Source organism: Saccostrea echinata, unplaced genomic scaffold (genome assembly GCF_033153115.1).
Source record: "Saccostrea echinata isolate AGI-Se365-2 ecotype Australia unplaced genomic scaffold, CSIRO_AGI_Sech_v1 ptg000010l, whole genome shotgun sequence".
Lineage (NCBI taxonomy): Eukaryota > Metazoa > Mollusca > Bivalvia > Ostreida > Ostreidae > Saccostrea > Saccostrea echinata.
Window position 1 is genome coordinate 14,309,462 of NW_026889759.1, and position 20,054 is coordinate 14,329,515.

The window sequence follows — 20,054 nt, forward strand, 5'->3', positions numbered from 1 at the left end:
AAATCAAAAAAGTTTTCAGATGATGTGAAAAAGTGCAGACCAATCTTTAAAGATTTTTTTAAACCACAATTTTGAGATATTTCTACCAATGTTGAAGGAACTTGTACCTTGTCATCAAATCCTGGCTCATTCATAAATGTCTCCAAATCTTGCATTTGTTCAACACTTATAACTACATATCCAATTCGCTCATTCTACGAAGAAAAACATACATGTATATACTTTAATTCAGCTAGGCAAATAATGTTTTATAAAAAGATCAACCACTTTTTTCCTTGCAGGACTTGTACCACTGTAGGGCCGGTCAAAATGTACATTTGAAAATCTGCATTAAGAACTTAAAACACAGTTATTTTGTGCAGCTTTGAACTTTTCCAAGAGTTTCTAAGCAACCTTCAAGTCAAGCTTTTGAAATCCCTAAATAGAAACACTACAACTTTAACAAAACTAAGTACAATTCTTTAATATTTCTCCATTTGCAGTTATGGCCTAAGACAAGAATTTAGTTTGGGAACCCTGTGACTTAGGGTCTTGGTTTTCGATGCAAAGCAAACTTCATGTTATGCATTATTCCTCCAATTTTCAGAGAAATGAATGGCATAATTAAGATTTTCGCACTTAGGATTAGGAACTTAACATCTTGTCACTGCCTCATGTTCATGATACACCTTCTGGTCAAAGGCAAAGTTTCTGCCAAGTATGAGCTTCACATGGTTCTCCATTTCAAAGAGATGGATTGGACAATAAATGTTCATTCCAGAATCATGTGACCTAGTCCTAATGACTTTTGTTGGTCAAGATTTACTCATTAGCAATAAGCAAACTTATTGTGCCAAGTTTTAGATACTTAAGTTTCTCTGTAACAAAATAATGGTCCTGATATAAAGACAAACAAGAACATGGACATGGTGATTTCTATGTACCCCTCTCCCTCCAACTCTGTTTGCTGGGGGGAGGGGGGTTATAAAACATGAACATGTATTGAGTAATTTGGAATGTCATTCTTTTCAAATCCACCTTTACCTTTGTGAAGAACACTGCCTGTATAGCACCAAGACAATCCGAGTCAGAAGATATGCTACAATAAGCCATGATTTGAGCAAGGAAGTCTTCCTTCCTAAGATGTTCACTGTCACCAACATGATATTCCTAAAAAGAGTGGGGGATGCAAGATCTACATATGTAACAAATTAGAATAATTCTTTAACTTTTATATCTCATTTTTAAAAAAAAAAACATTATTATTATTATTATTATTGAGCCCCAAAATAATTTCCTGATAAGTATTACCTTCAAGGTAAGGCCTTTTTTTTCTAAATCAATGTTTACCTGCACATAAACTGGGTCGCCACAAAAAGTGCTCGAGTACATTCCTGGTCTCACTGCTGGAGACAAAGTAAAATGTTCCACTTCCCATCCTGTTTTCACTATGCCATTGTAGTTCTATAAAACATCGGATAATCTTTAATGAAGATTGTTCTTTGTTAGATATACATGTATCTTTTTTGAACATTAGGCCCCAAAACTTCAATATCCTGGCTCCCTACACACCCTAAAATAAACTGAGCATAACATTAGAATAATTTTTTCTTCTTTTTCTACATAATTATCTAATATAATCTTTATCTAACTTTCATTATACAAGCACCTCTTAGTACTTCTGGCAAAAGATAGGGAATACCTCCTCCCTTTTAAATTATTCAACACTGCAAAAGGGGAAGAAATGAAATTTAGAAATCAAATTCTGTAAAGACTTACCAGATATGTTCTAATTCCTGTATCCTGATGCTTGATCAGCAGCTCTGGGAAGTGTGAATCAGATACCTTGGCTAACTCAACCTGTAAATTGTCACATTGAAATTCATTTTTTTTTTCATCTGCAAGAAAGCTTGGAAATTTTTTCATTTAAGGACATACACAATGTAGTTTGAACTTTGTTGTCTTTTTCCCTGGAGTTGAAGAGTTCCAATACTTAAAGGAACTGTTTACTACATTTTAATGTCTATATATGCAGTTGTACACTTCTTCTAAAACAAGTTTGGATAAATCAAACACCTAGAATATATGTTTAGTAATTTTTGTATATTTTTCTTTGAATTATACAAGAATTTTCATCAATTGATATCTTTTCAAAAAACCTGGTAATGCATGCTGATTTTTTGTCTAAGAACATCTGATGGCACTATAATCTTAAATTAAGAATATCTTGAAAAATTATCAGCAGGTAAGGTACGTTGCATATGTCCTTAATGATATAGTTTCAGCTTCATTGAGCTTTTTATTGTTTTTTGTTTGTTTTTGTTTTTTTTTTTTTCTAATCCAAGTCCATTTGGTCCATTTTAAATTTCTTTTTGTTATATTTATTTATTGTTTCAGTTACAGTACTGGTATCATGGCAATCTGCCTTACTGCAAAAATTGTGAAATAAAGCTGTACAGGGTTGTCAGACATGGAATCAATTTAAAACTTTTCTTTACATAAGATGTTTGTAAAATAAGACTACCCTAATGCCTGTCCATGTTGGAATGCTGACCAAACTTAAAGTTGTATAACTCACCAAGGGCATATAAAAAGAGTATTTTTGAACAAGAGGCCCAAGGGCTTTAACGGTCACCTGAGTACAACAATTTAGAGGATCCATAAACTAATAAATGAAGCTTTGTTGCAAAAAAGCAAGAAAAATAGTACGACTAAGATCAACAAAATAATTGTTCTCGTATCTATCTATCTGTCCCCTACTTATCACTATTACCATGCAGACTTTTAACAAAATGTCTATTACCTCTAACATTGACCTCACTTGGCCTTTGAAGAACATTTAAAAAGATAAGTTATTTTTGTTTCATTTTTATTCATTAATTATTATTTCCAAGTCTACCTGATCATTTAGACAAGAAAGTACTTTTTGTATTATACAATAAATGTTCTTTCATAATTCTCTTATTCTATTAACCTTTCAAATACATTATCTACAGTGATTAATTATCAAAGGTGAATGGCAAAGGGGAATAACTTCACTCAGTAGAATACAAATTATTAGAGCCCTGGCCAGGACCAGAACACTTGACTAAACGGTCCAGATGTTCAAAATTCTGGTAAAAATACCCTTGCTTATTAAAACTTTTTACTATGTTTGCCTCCAATATGCCCAGGAGCAGAGAAGATCTTCAAAGAAATATTGCATTTTCACTTTTTAACACAGCCCTACCCTAACACCAGAACCCATGACCCAGGGTCATGAAATTTAGAAATTTGGAAGAGGTACCCTCATCATCATAACTATGCAATTACATGTAGTTGAAGATTTTCAAAGAATTCACCCATTTTCACTATATTATCAATAGAGCCCCCCCCACCCCCCCCCCCCCCCATAGACACAACAGAACCCGTGGGACAACAAGTTTTAAAAATTTTGTAAAAGCATCCTTGCTCATCATAACTATACACTTGCTTCTTTGCTATATAACCAGGAGTAGAAAAAATATTTTGAAAGAAATTAGGCCCAAAAAATTAATCAATAGTTTCTCAGGCAGCGCCGCATCAGGTCAAACACTGCCGCATTGATCAATTTTATTGACATAATGAAAAGGGAAATAACTCAATTGTCTGTTTTTCCAAGTTGTAAAAGAAAATTGAGTTATTCCCCTTTTCATAAATGCTTATAGATAGACGTTTTTATTAGATAAACAGTACATTTCTTGTTAATACAGTATTTTGTGAATTAACTTTGTTTGGAATAACATCATTTAAAGTTGAATACATATTATAATTAATGAGAGAACAAAAAAAGTAAGAATCAGTTGATATCATCATTTTGTTGAACCACTGACATGAAAAAAAGGTATAACACCTGCTTCAAAAAAAAAACAAAAAAAAAACCTGCCTGCCACACTGAATTTTGAAATTTTTGGCCTGAGAAACTATTAATTAATTTTTTATGGCCTTATGAATTTTCACTACAGTAAAACTTGTTGAATCCGGATGTTGTGCATTCCGGCATGTTGTTCAGTCCAGCATAATATTTTAGACCCTTGAATTTTCTTTATAATATACGTTTAATAAATGTTGTTCAATCCGGATCTTGCATATTCTGTAAACGGCCGCTATTTAAAGAACTAACTGCTCATAATTAGTACAAATTATCTCCTCTTATCCGGCCACTTATTTTTACCTGTGCCTGCTGGTCATTAGAGAAGTCTCGCGTGGGGTAATTATTGTCCCGTTAATGATCTATCCTGTGTCGACAGTTTAGATTTTAACAAGCGTGATGAAAAAAATCATTAATGGCTCAAGTAAGGCGAGGAAACTCGCAAAAGAACGTGTGATGGTTGCGTGTAGCATGTCTGTAGAAAAACATGGAGACTTATTCATGACCTCACTATATTTTATATATTATATTTCACTATATAATCAATAGAGCCCCGCCCTAACACAAGAACCCCTGATCCAGGGGCCATGAAATTCATGATTTTGGAAGAGGCAGCCATGCTCATCATAACTATGTACTTAGTTTATTTAAATTTTAATACCCAGGAGCAGAGAAGAAGATTTTCAAAGATTTAATTCATTTTCACTATAAAATCAATAAAGCCCAACCCAAACACCAGAACCCCGACTCTGGGGCCATGAAATTCACAATTTTGGAAGAGGCAGCCAAGCTCATCATAGCTATGTACTTAGTTAGTTTATTTAATACCTAGGAGCAGAGAGGAAGATTTTCAAAGATTTAATGTAGTGTTGTCACGATGATTGATTTATAATCGATAATCGATCGGAAAGGCTGTCGATTTTAGACAATCGATTTGATATTTAACAATCGATTATAATCGGTATATTACAGCACTTATCTTTTTATTGTTTTCTCACTTTTATTTCAAGAAAAAGATCTTGTTATCAATATATATCTTCCATATATATCCTCCAAGTGTTGTCATTTACCATTTTAACATACTTGAAATCTGGTTTAAAATGAAAAGTTGGTTTCTTTACAAATAAGTACAACTATGCTTGAATTTATAAAAATAGATTATAAGATAATAATGATATTTTTTTTATCTAAACTGAAGAAACTAAACTGCTTGTATAACTAAAACATATTGGTTATCAGTATTTGGGGGAAATTCACCTTTCATTTCATACGGAATTACATGTATTTGCTATATCAACTGTCTAATAACAGTTAAAAAACTTAATTCCATATTTTACATGATCATGTTAATTAAAACTCTGTCAAGGTTTTTTTTCTTAGGTCAAGTAAATCCTAATGAATCAAAAATCTGTATTACTGAAATTGTTAATCAAACTGCATACTGTATTCAGAGTTTTAATCTGTATAATACACCTTTACTTACATTATTACAAAATTAAACTTCTACATTTTATATAGAATTTAGTGCTCATTTTATACAAATGGTTACCGATTCGATTATTGGCCGATGATCAGTTGGTTAGAGTCAACCGATGCTGCTGATTAATCGATTCTGATTTTCAACCGATTTGACAACACTAATTTAATGCATTTTCACTATATGATCAATAGAACCACACCCTACATGTAACACCAGAACCCCTGATCCGGGGGCCATGAAATTCACAATTTTGGAAGAGGCAGTCTTGCTCAACATAATTATGTACATACAGGTAACTCTTGATGGCTCGAACTTCGATCTCTCGAAGTTCTTGATCGCTCGAAGTGAGTCTCCGGTCCCGAATTTTTCCCCTATATAACTAAGCAAATTTACTCTTGATTTCTCGAACTCTTGATCTCTCGAAACCCTTGATCCCTCGAAGTCAAAATTCAGTCCCGCTATGCATATTCTATTAGATTTTACCCTCGATAGCTCGAAGTGGCTATGTGTATACAAGGTTATATAATTGGCACCTTTACCTGGACATTTAAATGGCCCCAGGCAGAAGACGCGGGTCTCGAGGAACGGGATGTTTATTCAGGTGACACACATGTTGCAAGGTGATAATTGATTTATAATTAATCATTTTTGCCTATATGCTATTAAAATAATTATCATCGACTGTCTTACGATGATTCAGAGACGGAATGTCAGTGAAAAGTAGTAATTGATTACAAGACGAAACACCAATTTAATTTTTATTTCGAGTCAGTGTCAAAGTTAAACGAAATATGAAAAAGCATTAACAGCCTCAATGTCAATATGATGACTATTGTTGGACAAATACTTACAGAACTCCGTTCAATGATCATGTTAATATGGATTTATAGTCAATGCTACATGTATGTATGCGACGTGGTAAAATGTCGTTTTCATGTAACGAATGCGTAGTATGATGTCCATATTACAAAGAATAAATAAATATACATGAAATGATTTACATATTTTGCTTTACTCAGTTTAATGAAATATTCATCTAAATTACGAAAAAATATCGTTGTTTTATATAAACCACGTGTAAAAGGTTAGCACTGCATGAAAATCATTACATCCGGTAAGACTAATTTTAAAACCTGTCAACAAACCCGGAAAATTCCGGACTCTTGAAAACTCGAACTCTTGATCTCTCGAAGTTTTTCCTCGGTCCCGCGGACTTCGAGGTATCGAGAGTTACCTGTAGTTTGTCTAATATCCAGGAGCAGAGAAGAAGATTTTCAAAGAAATAATGCATTCTCACTATATAATCGATTGAGCCCCACCCTAACACCAGAACCCCTGACCCAGGGGCCATGAAATTCACAATTTTGGAAGAGGAAGTCTTGCTCAACATAACTATGTATGTAGTTTGTCTAATATCCAGGAGCAGAGAAGAAGATTTTCAAAGAAATAATGCACTTTCACTATATGATCTATATATAGCTCCACCCTAGCACCAGAACCCCTGACCCTGGGGCCATGAATTTCACAATTTTGGTAGAGGGCTCAATGCTTATTACAATCATGCCATCAGTTTGACTGCTTGATGTCCAGGAGTAAAGAAGAAGATTTTTAAAGATTGCATTAATTTTGGTGGTTTTAGCCCCACCCCTCAGGCCCCAGGGGGACAGGGACCATGAAATTCACAATTTTTGTCTCCCTTCACCCATAGATGCTATATGCCAAAATTGGTTGAAATTGGTTGAGCAGTTTCAGAGAAGAAGCTGAAAATGTTTAAATGTTAATGCACGACGACGGACAAAAACGGATAGCAATAGGTCACCTGAGTGACTCAGGTGACCTAAAAATGCATACAAAAACATTCTCGCACTGTAAATTTCTGTGACTAAATTTCCTTTCTTCTTTTCCAATCCTCTGGTCATACCAAATATTATTTATTATATCAAAATTGAGAACATAATTCTTCCTATTTACAAATTCATGGAACAGATAATATAATTAAACACTTTCAATCCCTAGAACTTAACCAAATCCAAAATCATTTGGTCAGCTTAGATTGTAAGCAGCATTTATGTCAAGTACGAACTACTTATGTTTCAGGTCAAGGCACATTTTGTACTTAATTTAATCTATTTTTATGCTTTGAGAGAGCTTTCAGATTTTCCTTTCATCTTGTTCACATGACCTTTGTTCAAGGTCAAGAAAACACTAAGGTCATATATTTCCATCTGACTGAATGCAAGTCCTTTAAAGTTAAATGCATTGTTTAGGCTGTAAGCATAGACAGAGAAATATAAAGACCAGAAACCTCTCCCCTCCTGACTTCCACCTTTTAAAAAAAGTACAAATATTTCTGTATACTAACCACAAGCTGATCATGATTGACTAAAGCTTGGTGAAGCTGGTACTGCAGTCCCTCAATTTCTGTCTTTAATACTTTCTCCTCTTCATTATCTCCACTCTACAAAAATTTGGGAGCATAAGGTAACAGTTACTTACACTGGCTTTTCTATAGTGTTTTGTAAAACTTTCACAGGAATCAATGTAAAAATCATCATTCTATCAAATATCACGCTTGATATTTTTAAACATTAAAGTTCTCTATCCAAGCATACAAATGGTTATACAGTCAAACCCTGTTATCTCGAACTCAATGGGACTAAGAAAAACTTCGAGACATCCGAGGATTGGAGATATCAAGGGTAAAATACTTCGAGAATAAGGGGTTGGGACTTCAAAATCACTTCGACATATCCATGGTATTCGAGATGTCAGTGTTCGAGATACCGAAGTTCAACTGTATTTGTAAATAGTGAAATGTACTTGAAGTTAAATAATATATTGAATTTTTAATAAACATTTATCAATTTTCACAAACATTCCTCTGTTTATGAATAGCACACATTAATACAAGTACCTCCTCTAAATCCAGTCTGTCTGCCTCCATGTGGCGTAACTTAGACTTAAGGGACCTGATGTTCTTCCTGCACTCCTGAATGTCATCAAAGTTAGGCTTGGTGTCCAGCCAAGGTTCAATCCCTGCCTTCATTTGGGAGAACTCAGCCATAAATTGTCTACAATTATCAAGGACTCCTATTTCTCCATGGAGTTCATTTAAGATGGCTGTCAGAACTGTAGCAACCAAACTTGAATCTTGGCTACGCTCCTGCAAGACAAATTTTTAGGTAAAATTTACTCAAGAAAACCATAAAAAGCTTTAGGAATCTGTCTTTGTTTTTGAAATAACCAATTTCTCATAGAGGAAAGTTTGTTTTTTTTTTTCAATTTTTCTGCACTTTGCTAAAAAAATCTACATATTTCCGAATACTTACCATATCAGTGATAGCTATTTCCTGCTGAAGTGCCTGCATGTAGGTTTTCAATAAAGTGTTAATCTCCAAATTCACATTTTCATCATATTCATCTGCCTCCAAATCCAGCACCTGACAAGAAAGAATTTAAAATTCTTAAACTACTGGTAATTTCCAGCTAGAACACAGACTTGCTACAGAGTATTTTCTGGACATTGGACAGGAAAAGCCACCGCCCCCCTTTCAAATCCTTTTATTCTTCTTGGAAAATAAGCCGCTCTTTCCAATGAGCTTTTCTTGAAAAATAAGCCTTCGTTTTCTCTGTTTGAATTACATGTACACTTGTGAATATTTTTTATTTAAGATTTTAGGGTATCTATATTAAGAAACTGTAGGTCATAAAAATGATGACAGCCTTATCTTTCACTTACTCCCTCTAGCTGATGCAGTGCTTTGGTGACTTCTCGCTGACAAATGTTGGTATTTTCTCGAACATGGCAGAACTCTGCTTCCTTCTTCTTCTACTCAAATTAAGAAAAAAAGTCACTAACATATCAAATCCCGTCAAAATGATATATTTTATTTAACTCTTGCTTAACTTGGCTAAAACTTTTCAGCAAAGGTGGAATAAATCTCATTTACAGTAAAACATGCTTATAGCAAACACACTTGTAATGAATTGATACTCCGGCAAATTGAATTTCTTTCCCTGTGGCTTTAAAATATATTGTGAAATTCAAACTTTTATAGCAAAAGGAAAATTGTCCATCCCTGGCAATTATAACTGGTTCTACTGTACTTATAATTTTACATTGTACATGTATAAGCAATCCCAGATTGACCAACCTTCCAATCCCTGAAGCCATGAATCAAATCCTCTAAACTTGGACAGCCATGTACACTGATGTGCATAAATGCTTTGTAGTTACTGGTCACTTTGGCCTCTGCTTTCTGCACACAATTATTTTTTTAAAATTATTTACTGAAATCTGCATTCTTAAATATTTTGATACGTAATACACAGCTTTAAAGTGCTTATTTTGACTCGATAAATAGTGTTTATACTTCTGTATGTGTACGTACATAATAATTAGAGTTTGTAAATACATCTACTTAATTAGAAGTAATTAAAATTTCATGATCATAAAGGAAATCTTTAAATAAATTGCCAAGTTTAGGAAATTCTTTGGATGTTTTAGAACTTAGTGTGACACTGTCAGTTCTGTCAGAACTTACCGTGACACATTCATGTCTGACATCGAGAGGCATGACTTCCAGCTCCTGTACACACTCTGTCAGTTTGTCATACAGGTTCTTCCTTGCCAGGTCTCTAGTCTCCACTAAAGAATCCAACTCACCCTGAAGATAAAAAAAAAATCATATTTACTAAATCAGCGAGAACTTAAAACTAAATCAGACAAATTTAATAGCGTCTTCAAAATCATTTACAAACACTTCCTTCATAAGTCTGTGCCTACAAATACAATGTACATCACAAACACAATATTTCATTTTTCCCCCTTACAATGTCTTTGGCATTGCATATTTCCTTTTGTAATGCTCTGTATGTTGATACAGCAGTGATGACATGTTGTAATGTTGTCACAGAGGAATTTGTAACTCTTTCTGATGACAAAGCTAGTTCAATAGCCTCATCTAAACCACTTGCTCGGCCTGTTGGAAACTGTAATCTGGAATATAAAAGACAATAATAATTACAGCAGAGAAATCTATAAACACCTTTACTTGGACATTTAATTTTGTTTTAGAATACTTACATAATACACTATTACATACTTCCCAACTTTTTGAATACATTTAAATTTCAAGAAAAGTGGTACATGTGAAATTACTCCTTCCAGATATGGACAACAAAATGTTTACCTGAGATTCTTTACTTTCTTTGCTAAGTCAACCACAGAGCGAACCTAAAATATTAAAAAGATACCTATGGGTTTTAGTCACCAGTTAATTTTTTTCTGAGCCATATTAAGCTATATAAAATTGAAATCATGGTTCCCAGGCCTGCACACATCCATTTTGAGGTAGCCGCATTTCAATTTTTTATCGTATTTTCATTACAAGAGGCCCAAGGGCCTTGAATCGCACTTCAGATAAACTGCACAACCTATCACTTCTATTTGAAGTCTCTAAGTATCCTGTATATTTAGATAAACCCTTGAAATTCCAATTCACACTCTGAGAACCCAAGATGATTCTAAGCCAACTAGTACCTGAGAGTTGGATAGGTGACCTACTTATCACTTGTCATTCTCTAAGGACCCATCAACTAAGTTTGATGATTCTAAGCCAATTAACACCTAAAATATTTTTTTAAATCATAACCATTAAATTTCAAAAGTAGATCACTGTGACCTACTTTTCAGTTGTCATACTCCAAGGACCCAAGATGCATCAGCTGACAAAGTTTGATGATTCTAAGCCAATTAGTACTTGAAATATTTAATTAATGCCATAAATTTTCAAAAGTAGGTCACGGTGACCTACTTTTCAGTTGTTGTACTTCGAAGACCTAAGATGCATCAACTGACAAAGTTTGATGATTCTAAGCCAATTAGTACCTGAAATATTTAATTAAAGCCATAAATTTTCAAAAGTAGGTCATGGTGACCTACTTTTCAGTCGATCTACTCTGAAGACCCAAGATGCATCAACTGACAAAGTTTGATGATTCTAAGCCAATTAGTACCTGAAATATTTAATTATAGCCATATAAATTGAAAAGTAGGTCATGGTGACCTAATTTTCAGTTGACCTACTTCAAAGACCCAAGATGCATCAACTGACAAAGTTTTATGATCATAGGCCTTAAAATGTTCAAATTATGCATCTGAAACGCTTTGAAATCGAATGCCTGCAAAGTTCAAAAAGTAGGACACTGTGACCTACTTTTTAATACATATGTTTTATGGCCCCAAGATGCATCATCTTGCAAGATTTCATGATTCTAAACCTCTCAGTATTCGAATTATTGACCTTAATTGTTTTGCAAAAGATTAGCCATAAAATTCAAAAAGTAGGTCAAGGTGACCTACTTTTTAGTTGATGTACTTCGAGGACCCAAGATACATCAACTGACAAAGTTTGATGATCACAGGCCTTAAATTGTTCAAAATAAGAATCTAAATCATTTTAAAAACGAATTGCCGCAAAATTTTTAAAGTAGGTCACGGTGACCTACTTTTAGGTCAACATGATAGGACGTCCTTAGATGCATCAACTGACAAGATTTGATGATCCTAGTCCTTATAGTAAGCAAAATATCAACATTTTATTAAAATGTTATTTTTGGTCAACTTTGAAGTGACCTTGAGACCACGCCCTTTGCCCCAGGGTGAACATATCCTCATCCTTTTGTTAAAGTTTGGTGATAATCTGCCCAGTGGTTCTTGAGAAAAAGATTTTTTAGCAACCAGTACTTTTGTTTCTATTTTCCTAATTATCTCCCCTTGTTAAAAGGTCACAACCCTAGTTTTAGTATAAAACGGAGCTCTTGGGCCAAGGATACCCTGTGACAAATTTGACAATAATTGGCCAAGGGGTTCTTGAGTTATGGCCCATATTCTAAAAAGTTTACGCACACCGCACAAATGGCCATAGCATAAGCTCTTTGAGCCTTTGGCTCAGAAGAGCTAAAAATAAAAAGTCAACAAGGTGGAAACCAAGCCAACCAAAAAATTCTGTCGTCGTTTTCTCTTATTCGATTTTTGTTTCCGTTTTCTGTTTACATAAGCTGTATTTTATAGTTACCTGTACTTTACTGGCTGATACTTGCTGTAATTCCAGCTCTTTACGAGCCAAGTCAGTTCGAAGTTTGTCAATTTCTCTTTTCTTTTTGTTGACATCACTCTGCAGTGTCTTTTGGATTTCTAAATGGCGAGCAATCTCCTCTGCCCTAAATTTTAAAAAAAATTCTTAAATTTCATTTTATCAATATTCATAGTTTGAAAGTTATTATTTTCTTAATGTAATAAAATAGAAATGCAATGTAATAAATGCGAACTTTCTTCTAGCTTATCTTTTCAATTACCTCTGTTGACTTGTACTGTTGTCTGCTGGACTGCCTTTGTTATAGAAATGATTCATTGCTGCATTAGGTGAGGTAAAGTTTGTGTTCATAAGAGGTGGAGGTACACTGAAGGATGGAGGCATGTTCATACCCTGCGGAGATTTTCCTGGGTACTGTGATTTCTTTACAGTTTGGTTCGCTTTCATCGGACTGGTGTTAGCAGACCTGTTATGATTGCCATATCCCGACTCGTTGGTCATGTAACTGTTTAAGCTGGTATTGCTTCCCACATTGCTTATATCCCCATTTCCAATATTACTGCCAGTGGAAACAGATGTAAGACTACGTGCTGGACTGACACTTTCCCCTCCCCCTCCTCTCACCATCCCCATTGATGGCCGCTTACTGGCAAATCCTTCGTTGACAACTTTATCATTAATATTTACAGGATCACCTTCAAATGACAAGTAGCCATAGAATCCTGTTCCATCCTGTAATGGTCTTGTCTTACATGTTAGCAGCTGTCTATTTTCTGTTTGTTTTCTGAGGAAACGAATGCCCTGAAAATAAAAAATTTTGTAAATAGAGTAAAATATTATTTGAGCCTTTAACATTTTCCAAGTGTAAAACAGAGCATACTCCACTTTTACTTTTATAGTAAACACACTTGCATCCCACACTTTAGCACTGATTTCAAAAGCACTTCCTTACTCAATTAGGTAACAACAGTTTATATGACAAAAGAAATATGCTTACATTTTGATCTGTGACATCTTTAGCCTTGGTATTGTGCAGCACAATCTTGTAAGCTAGAGGTTTGTGTGCTGCTACAGTAGGAGGGATTTCCAGAAGCTGGTCTGCATGAATCTCCTCTGTATTTCCATAATCAATATACTGGACTTTGAGCTGAAAAATTTAACCAGATTATGGTATGTTAATAGCTCTCCTTGACTGTTTCAATTTCTGAGTCTAGTAGAACAGCCACTGCTGGCTTTGTATCATTTCTTCTGGAGTTTCACATTTACAGAACTGTTTGTAAACACATATATTCAAACCAAAAATATAGATTTTAACAACGAAAGCAGCAACATAAATTAAAATTATTATGTGTCTTGAAGTACATTTATTATTATACTAAGCGTTAAAATGGACCAAAACTACAACAGGAATAGAATTTCGAACAAATGAAGATTTCATTTCAAAAGATGTAGTGGTTAATACATACATGTGCATACATGTATATCTCTTCATGTTCACAAAGTTTAATTAATGCTCACAAGTTTTCATTATGGTACTTACGGTTTCACTACCAAATAAATGTTTAACTATACATCGATACCACTCTCCATCTTCAGAGAACATAGCAGCATAAACCTGTCCAATAAATTATTCAGTTCTTTAGAAGAGGTCTCTTGATATACACCAAATTTAATACACAAAGAGAAAGCCAGCCTTGTAACATCAAATGATACACAAAACACACCTAAGTTAGAAAACTCATAAAAATTTCATGCATAAGCTACCTTGCCAATCTGTGGAGTGCCTTTGACTTTGGGTGCCGCTGGACAACAGGCAGCTAGCTGTTCCGAGATGTTTGTCATCTGTGCCAAGTTTTCTTCCGTCAATGTCTGAAGCCAAACTGTGACAGGATTCTCTACATAAGTTACCAAAGCCATTTCCTTCTGAAAGGGTATAAAACCGTCAAATGAATTGTCTTTATATGCTCAAGTCAAAGCTAAGTCAAAGCACAGCTAATATATGATACATGTATAATTAAAGTTCTCAATTTCTATCCAATGCTTCCAAGAAATGACTGAATGTTTTTCGTAAAACAGTCAAATGGTTTCAGGGCATGGACTTTCGTTCCAAGAGGCAAATACATTTATTATATACTGAAACGCAAAAGAAACGCAACTAGCAGTAATCTACAAATATTTGAACCTTTTAACTAATGATTTTCAAAACTGGTTTCAGTTAAGTTAAACTCGATTTAAAAGCATCAAAGATTTGATAACAATGTTAAATGATTACCTTTTAACTTTAGAAAGTAACACATGACTGTTAAAACACCCCCCTTCCCGGCCATTCAATTATAGCGTGGAAGACTGTCATGCACAGCAATTGCAGCTTGATTTCCACGATGCAGTAAGTTCATCAATCTCGGGATCTGAGCGAAAAAAATATTCTTTGCCATTTTTAAATGTCCGTTTTTCAGATGATGAAGTCGAATTTTCTCTAACCTAGCGCAGTGTAGTAACACTTGGACTTCCGGTCCACGGACTATCATTCATGCTAATGATACGTATGAGCCTGTTGAGGCATGTTGTCGGGCATTTTTGCATCTGCAATTCTCCATCACCTTTATTTTCAGCTTTTCCAGCTAGAGCATTTGAAATGCGTACTTAAGTCATTTTCAGAAAGCCTTGGCATCTCTTCCGGAAACGAAAGGAGAATTTATTTTGCGAAATATTACTGCATTACATATGATTAACAGATACAAACCCTTAAAACCCCATATTTTTGTCAAATTTTTTGTTAAACATGCAATTTTTTATTTCTGTTCAGCGGGCTCAAACTTAACTTCCGGTTATGGCATGAAAATCATTCAACCGTTAAATTATCGATACTTACAATGTTGAAGATATCTGTACTTTTTAGATACAAAATTATATCCTTTATGTGATTTTCCCCTCTAAAATAGGATGTTGCGTTTCTTTTGCGTTTCAGTATATGATACATCCACAACAAATTATACCATACATATAGGGAATAAACTGTCCTTAACTATACCTCTCCTGAAGGACCTCGTCCACCAAAACTGACAGGAGCTGGATCTGTTTGTGAAAAAAAGAAAGAACAGCTGATCTTCAAACTTTACAACTGTATACACACTATATATAAGAATGTATTTGTATTCATTGATCACTGTTTGCAATATTAACAGCATACAGTTATTATATAAATACTGCATGTAGTTGAGTGTAACATTGAAAATTTTCACCCCTCGAAAACCATTGTCAACCTCCGCTGCGCCTTGGTTGACAGTGTGTTTTCGAGGGGTAAAAATTTTCAATGTTACACTCAACTACATGCAGTATTTGTTATATTATACTGAAAGTTTTATACAAATACATATTACAGTGAACCTTGCGTGCATGAATTCTGCGCAGTCAATATTTTTTGGAATAACACCTGTCGTCAAGCAATGTTAACTGTTGCTATGCTGGTGGGCGTGGCTTCATTATTCAGCGGGTAATACTGTTTTTTAACAAATGTTTCTCGACGAATCAGATTCAACTAATTTACATGAAAGTATAATATTACAAGATATCAATGTATGCACTGTTAAATCTCAACTTGTGTAATTCAATGACAATGACATACATTGTAGTAGTATTGTTTCAACAAATTTACAGACTTGTCTCATTTTTGCCTGGAAATTCAATGGAATGTTCTATTTAGCAACATTTTATGCAAAACCCAATTGTATTACTTCATACGTATTCAAAAAGCTTAGTGATTGGACATTGACCTAATTACAACTACAGCTATAAATTACTTGTACAATTGCAGTATTTGTGTACCTTATAAAACATTGTATTATAGTAATCCAACTTAATAGCAAATACCTGCTTCTTTTTGTAACCAAGAAGTTTAAAGTATTGAAAGATCATGAAGATATAATAAATTACCTATAAAATATTCTTACTGATTTTAGGGATGTGCGATTTTATCGGTATACCAGTATATCATGATTTTTAATTACGTGATACGTATCGTGATACGGAGACTAAAATACAGGTATTTTTAAGTACATGGTTATAAATTCCAGGTATTATTCATTTATTTGTTCAATCTTTCAAATTACAATTACAGGAAGTGTAAAAGATGTTGAAAATGGTAAAAGAACGTCATCCTAACATTCGAAATTGCTTGATATTATGTTAATAAAAAACATAGGTAATCAGAGATTACAGAGCTCACCTCAACGAATGTTGTCTTTAAGAAGGCAAAGTCCCACACTAAACTAATAATCTAGGAGTGTGCATCCCTAGATGCAACATTTATGCAATTTTGGTCTGATAGGGCTTGCAGTTACTTGGGAATAGACTTATCTGAAAACTTAAAACTAGTCACTCATTCAGAAAATGCAAGTCAAATCCAGCATCCAAAGCAAGTTTTGAGATTGTTCGTCCCTTGATGCATCATCCATGCAAGTTTGGCTCAGATAGGCCTTATAGTTACTTGGAAATGAGATCAGGGCTCGACATTAACGCTTGTCCGCATGTCCGGTACCAGTGAAAAAAAAATTACGGACAAGTGAATATTGCTGGGCACTTGTCCGATTGGACAAGTGCATTTTAATGTAAAGGAGTCTCTAAATAATAAAAAGAACGACTGTTGAAAGTTAATCGGTAGTTTCAAGACGGAAGCTGTACATAAAAACCGGACTTCGATTCACATTCGATCGAGATCGAAGTTCACTAATTGCATACTACTGAAAAGGCATGGAACTTACGAACTTAACAAAGTTTGGATTCTGTTTGATGTTGAAAGGTTCACTTCTTGTTGTCAGATAAAATTTCGTTTTATGTGTTTGTTGTATTTATCAATAACATCACAAATAAATCAAGCACATGTCATGTGTAATGGACTTTATTTTAGTTTTCACTTTTCAAGTTGACAGTATTAGATCTTTATTGAAAAATTTTCGGACAAGTGAAGTTGAAGTTCGAACAAGTAAATGTCTTGGTCACTTGTCCGAATGGACAAGTAGAGAAAAAAGTTAATGTCGAGCCCTGGAGATCTGCTCCAAAAACTTTAATCTGGTTACTCATCCGGAAAATGTAGGTCAGATCCAGCATCCGAAGCAAGTCCAGTAGTGTGAACCCTTAGATGTATCATCCATGCAAGTTTGGTCAATATAAGGTTTATAGTTACTTGGAAATGACATCTGCTCCAAAAACTTTAACCTGGTCACTCATCCGGAAAATATAGGTCAGATCCAGCATCTGAAGCAAGTCCAGTAGCAGGGTTCTCATTAACGCAAGAATCTGCGTTCTAGACGCAGCAAATTTCCTTGGGACGCAAGGTTCTTAAAAACGATGCGTCCGCGGACTCGTGATCGGACGCGGACTCGTTAGCAAGAAAATTCGGGAGATTTCGAAAACGGGGAATTTAGATGTTAGGATTTGTCAAAGAAATATTTAATCGAAACCTTCATGTAACTATCATAAAGTTTATCCAAGAAACAACTTTTCTTGTACTTATTTCACTTTTTTTAAAAAGGGATTGATCATAAGATATTTCATGTTTATTAGTCCAGTCATAATAGTGTCGCATGCCAAACTTTAAAAAAAAAAAACACTTTTGAATCTTGAGTGTTATCTACATGCAGAAACCATAATTACTGCTTGTATACACAATGGGGCTTGATTATCTCGTGAATTTCACCCAGTGCAGACGACCGACAGGATTAGTTACGCCTCATTGCACATGACACCTGTGATTGTACACAGTCAACTTTTGGGTACTAGTTGATTATGCAACAGTTAATTTTAGCTTTATAAACACCAAGTTATTTTTATGGCAATTGATTACGCGTGTATTTTAGAATATGGCTTGAATGCATTACCAGTTTATATACTTGAATATGTTAATATTGCGTAAACAAACTGATAAAATGATAAAGATTTTTATTGATGTTTGGATGGAAGAATACTGCAATATTTTAGTTGGGACTCAACATAATTTTTCTGGGACGCATCAAATTTAGCTGGGACGCAACCTTCTCAGAAAACTTGAGTCCTGGGACTCAAGTTAGCAAAATCCTAGTGAGAACCCTGCCAGTAGTGTACATCCTTATATGTATCTTCCATGCAGGTTTGGTCAATATAGGGTTTATAGATATTTGGAAATGACATCTGCTCCAAAAACTTTAACCTGGTCACTCATCCGTAAAATATAGGTCAGATTCAGCATCTGTAGCAAGTCCAGTAGTGTTCATCCTTAGATGTATCATCCATGCAAGTTTGGTCAATATAGGGCTTATAGTTGGGAATGAGACCTGCTCCAAAAAATTTAACCTGTTCCAAAAACATTAACCTGGTCATTCTTTAGCTGAAATTGCAGCATCCAAAACCTTGACTGGTACAATGAAACACACTAGAAGCATCCTCCATGCATCTCTGACTAATATAGGCCATAGAAGTACTTGAAAAGAAAACTGCTCCAAAAACCTTAACCTGGGACGCCAACGCCGAGGGTATTACATAAGCTCCCCCAACTTCGTTGAGGTGAGCTAAAAATGAAACAAGAGGCCCAAGGGCCTTAACGGTCACCTGAATATAATACAACAATTTAGAGGATCCACAGAGTATAAAATGAACTGAAAGGTGGAGCTTTGTTGCCCAAAAGCAAGAAAAATGGGATGATCAGGATCAACAAATTAATTAATCTATTATTCATTGACAGTTTATAAATTAGGTTCTAATCTGTTCCCTATTTATCACTATCACTATACAGTATATTAAAAAAACTATCAGTGCTTCTGTACTATTTTAATTTCTTGTTGAAATTTCTACATTGGCCTTTCTTGGTCTTTGATGAACATTTAATAAGACAAGTTATTTTTGTTCCATTTTTATTTATCTATTACTTACAAGTCTACCTGATCAGTAAAACTATGAAAATACTTTTTATATTATACAATAAAAATTCTTGCATAATTCTCTTATTCCATTAACCTTTCAAATACATTGTTTACAGTGATTAATTATCAAAAGTAAACAATAAAGGGGAATAACTCCTCTCAGTAGAATACAAATTAATAGAGCCCTGGCCAGGACCAGTACACTTGACCAAATGGTCCAGATGTTCAAAAATCTGGTAAAAATACCCTTCCTTATTAAAACTTTCAATATTTTTGCCTCTGATATGCCCAAGTGCAGAGAAAATTTTTAAAGAAATAATGCATTTTTACTACAGATTCACTATATTATCAATAGAGCCCCCCCCCCCCCTCCTCACCGAGAAACACTGAAGTCTCTCACCCTGGGACCAGAAGTTTGCTCATCACAAGAAATCACTTTGTTTACCTGCTTAACACTAAGGAGCAGACAGGATTATTAAATAGAATTAATGCATTTTCACTATATCATCAAGAGCCCCACACTTACACCAGCACATCTGACCCAGGGTCATGCAATTCACTACTCTGGAAGAAGCACTCTTGCTCATCATAACTATATACTTAGCTTCTTTGCTTTTTAACCAGAAGCAGAAAAGAATATTTTCAAAGAAATTTTGCTTTTTCACTATATAATCAATAGAGCCCCCCCCCCACCCCCCTTTTTCCCTGGGGCCATG

At 34.6% G+C, this 20,054-nt stretch overlaps 1 protein-coding gene across 2 annotated transcripts in view; it reads right to left on the bottom strand.

Annotated features, from left to right (window-relative positions):
• Positions 1-20,054, bottom strand: part of LOC133184463 (serine/threonine-protein kinase 31-like) — a 36,948-nt gene that overhangs the window by 6,904 nt on the left and 9,990 nt on the right. For both annotated transcript variants that reach the window (XM_061319553.1, XM_061319554.1), the window contains exons 5-22: positions 15,477-15,520; positions 14,210-14,368; positions 13,986-14,060; positions 13,443-13,592; positions 12,708-13,246; positions 12,428-12,572; positions 10,541-10,584; positions 10,182-10,347; positions 9,893-10,015; positions 9,503-9,607; positions 9,088-9,177; positions 8,678-8,788; positions 8,263-8,511; positions 7,711-7,806; positions 1,759-1,839; positions 1,330-1,443; positions 1,024-1,149; positions 108-194 (exon numbers count right to left, since the gene is read on the bottom strand). In XM_061319553.1, the coding sequence (XP_061175537.1) occupies positions 108-194; positions 1,024-1,149; positions 1,330-1,443; positions 1,759-1,839; positions 7,711-7,806; positions 8,263-8,511; positions 8,678-8,788; positions 9,088-9,177; positions 9,503-9,607; positions 9,893-10,015; positions 10,182-10,347; positions 10,541-10,584; positions 12,428-12,572; positions 12,708-13,246; positions 13,443-13,592; positions 13,986-14,060; positions 14,210-14,368; positions 15,477-15,520 (2,504 nt within the window). The remainder of the gene's footprint in view (positions 1-107; positions 195-1,023; positions 1,150-1,329; positions 1,444-1,758; positions 1,840-7,710; positions 7,807-8,262; positions 8,512-8,677; positions 8,789-9,087; positions 9,178-9,502; positions 9,608-9,892; positions 10,016-10,181; positions 10,348-10,540; positions 10,585-12,427; positions 12,573-12,707; positions 13,247-13,442; positions 13,593-13,985; positions 14,061-14,209; positions 14,369-15,476; positions 15,521-20,054) is intronic.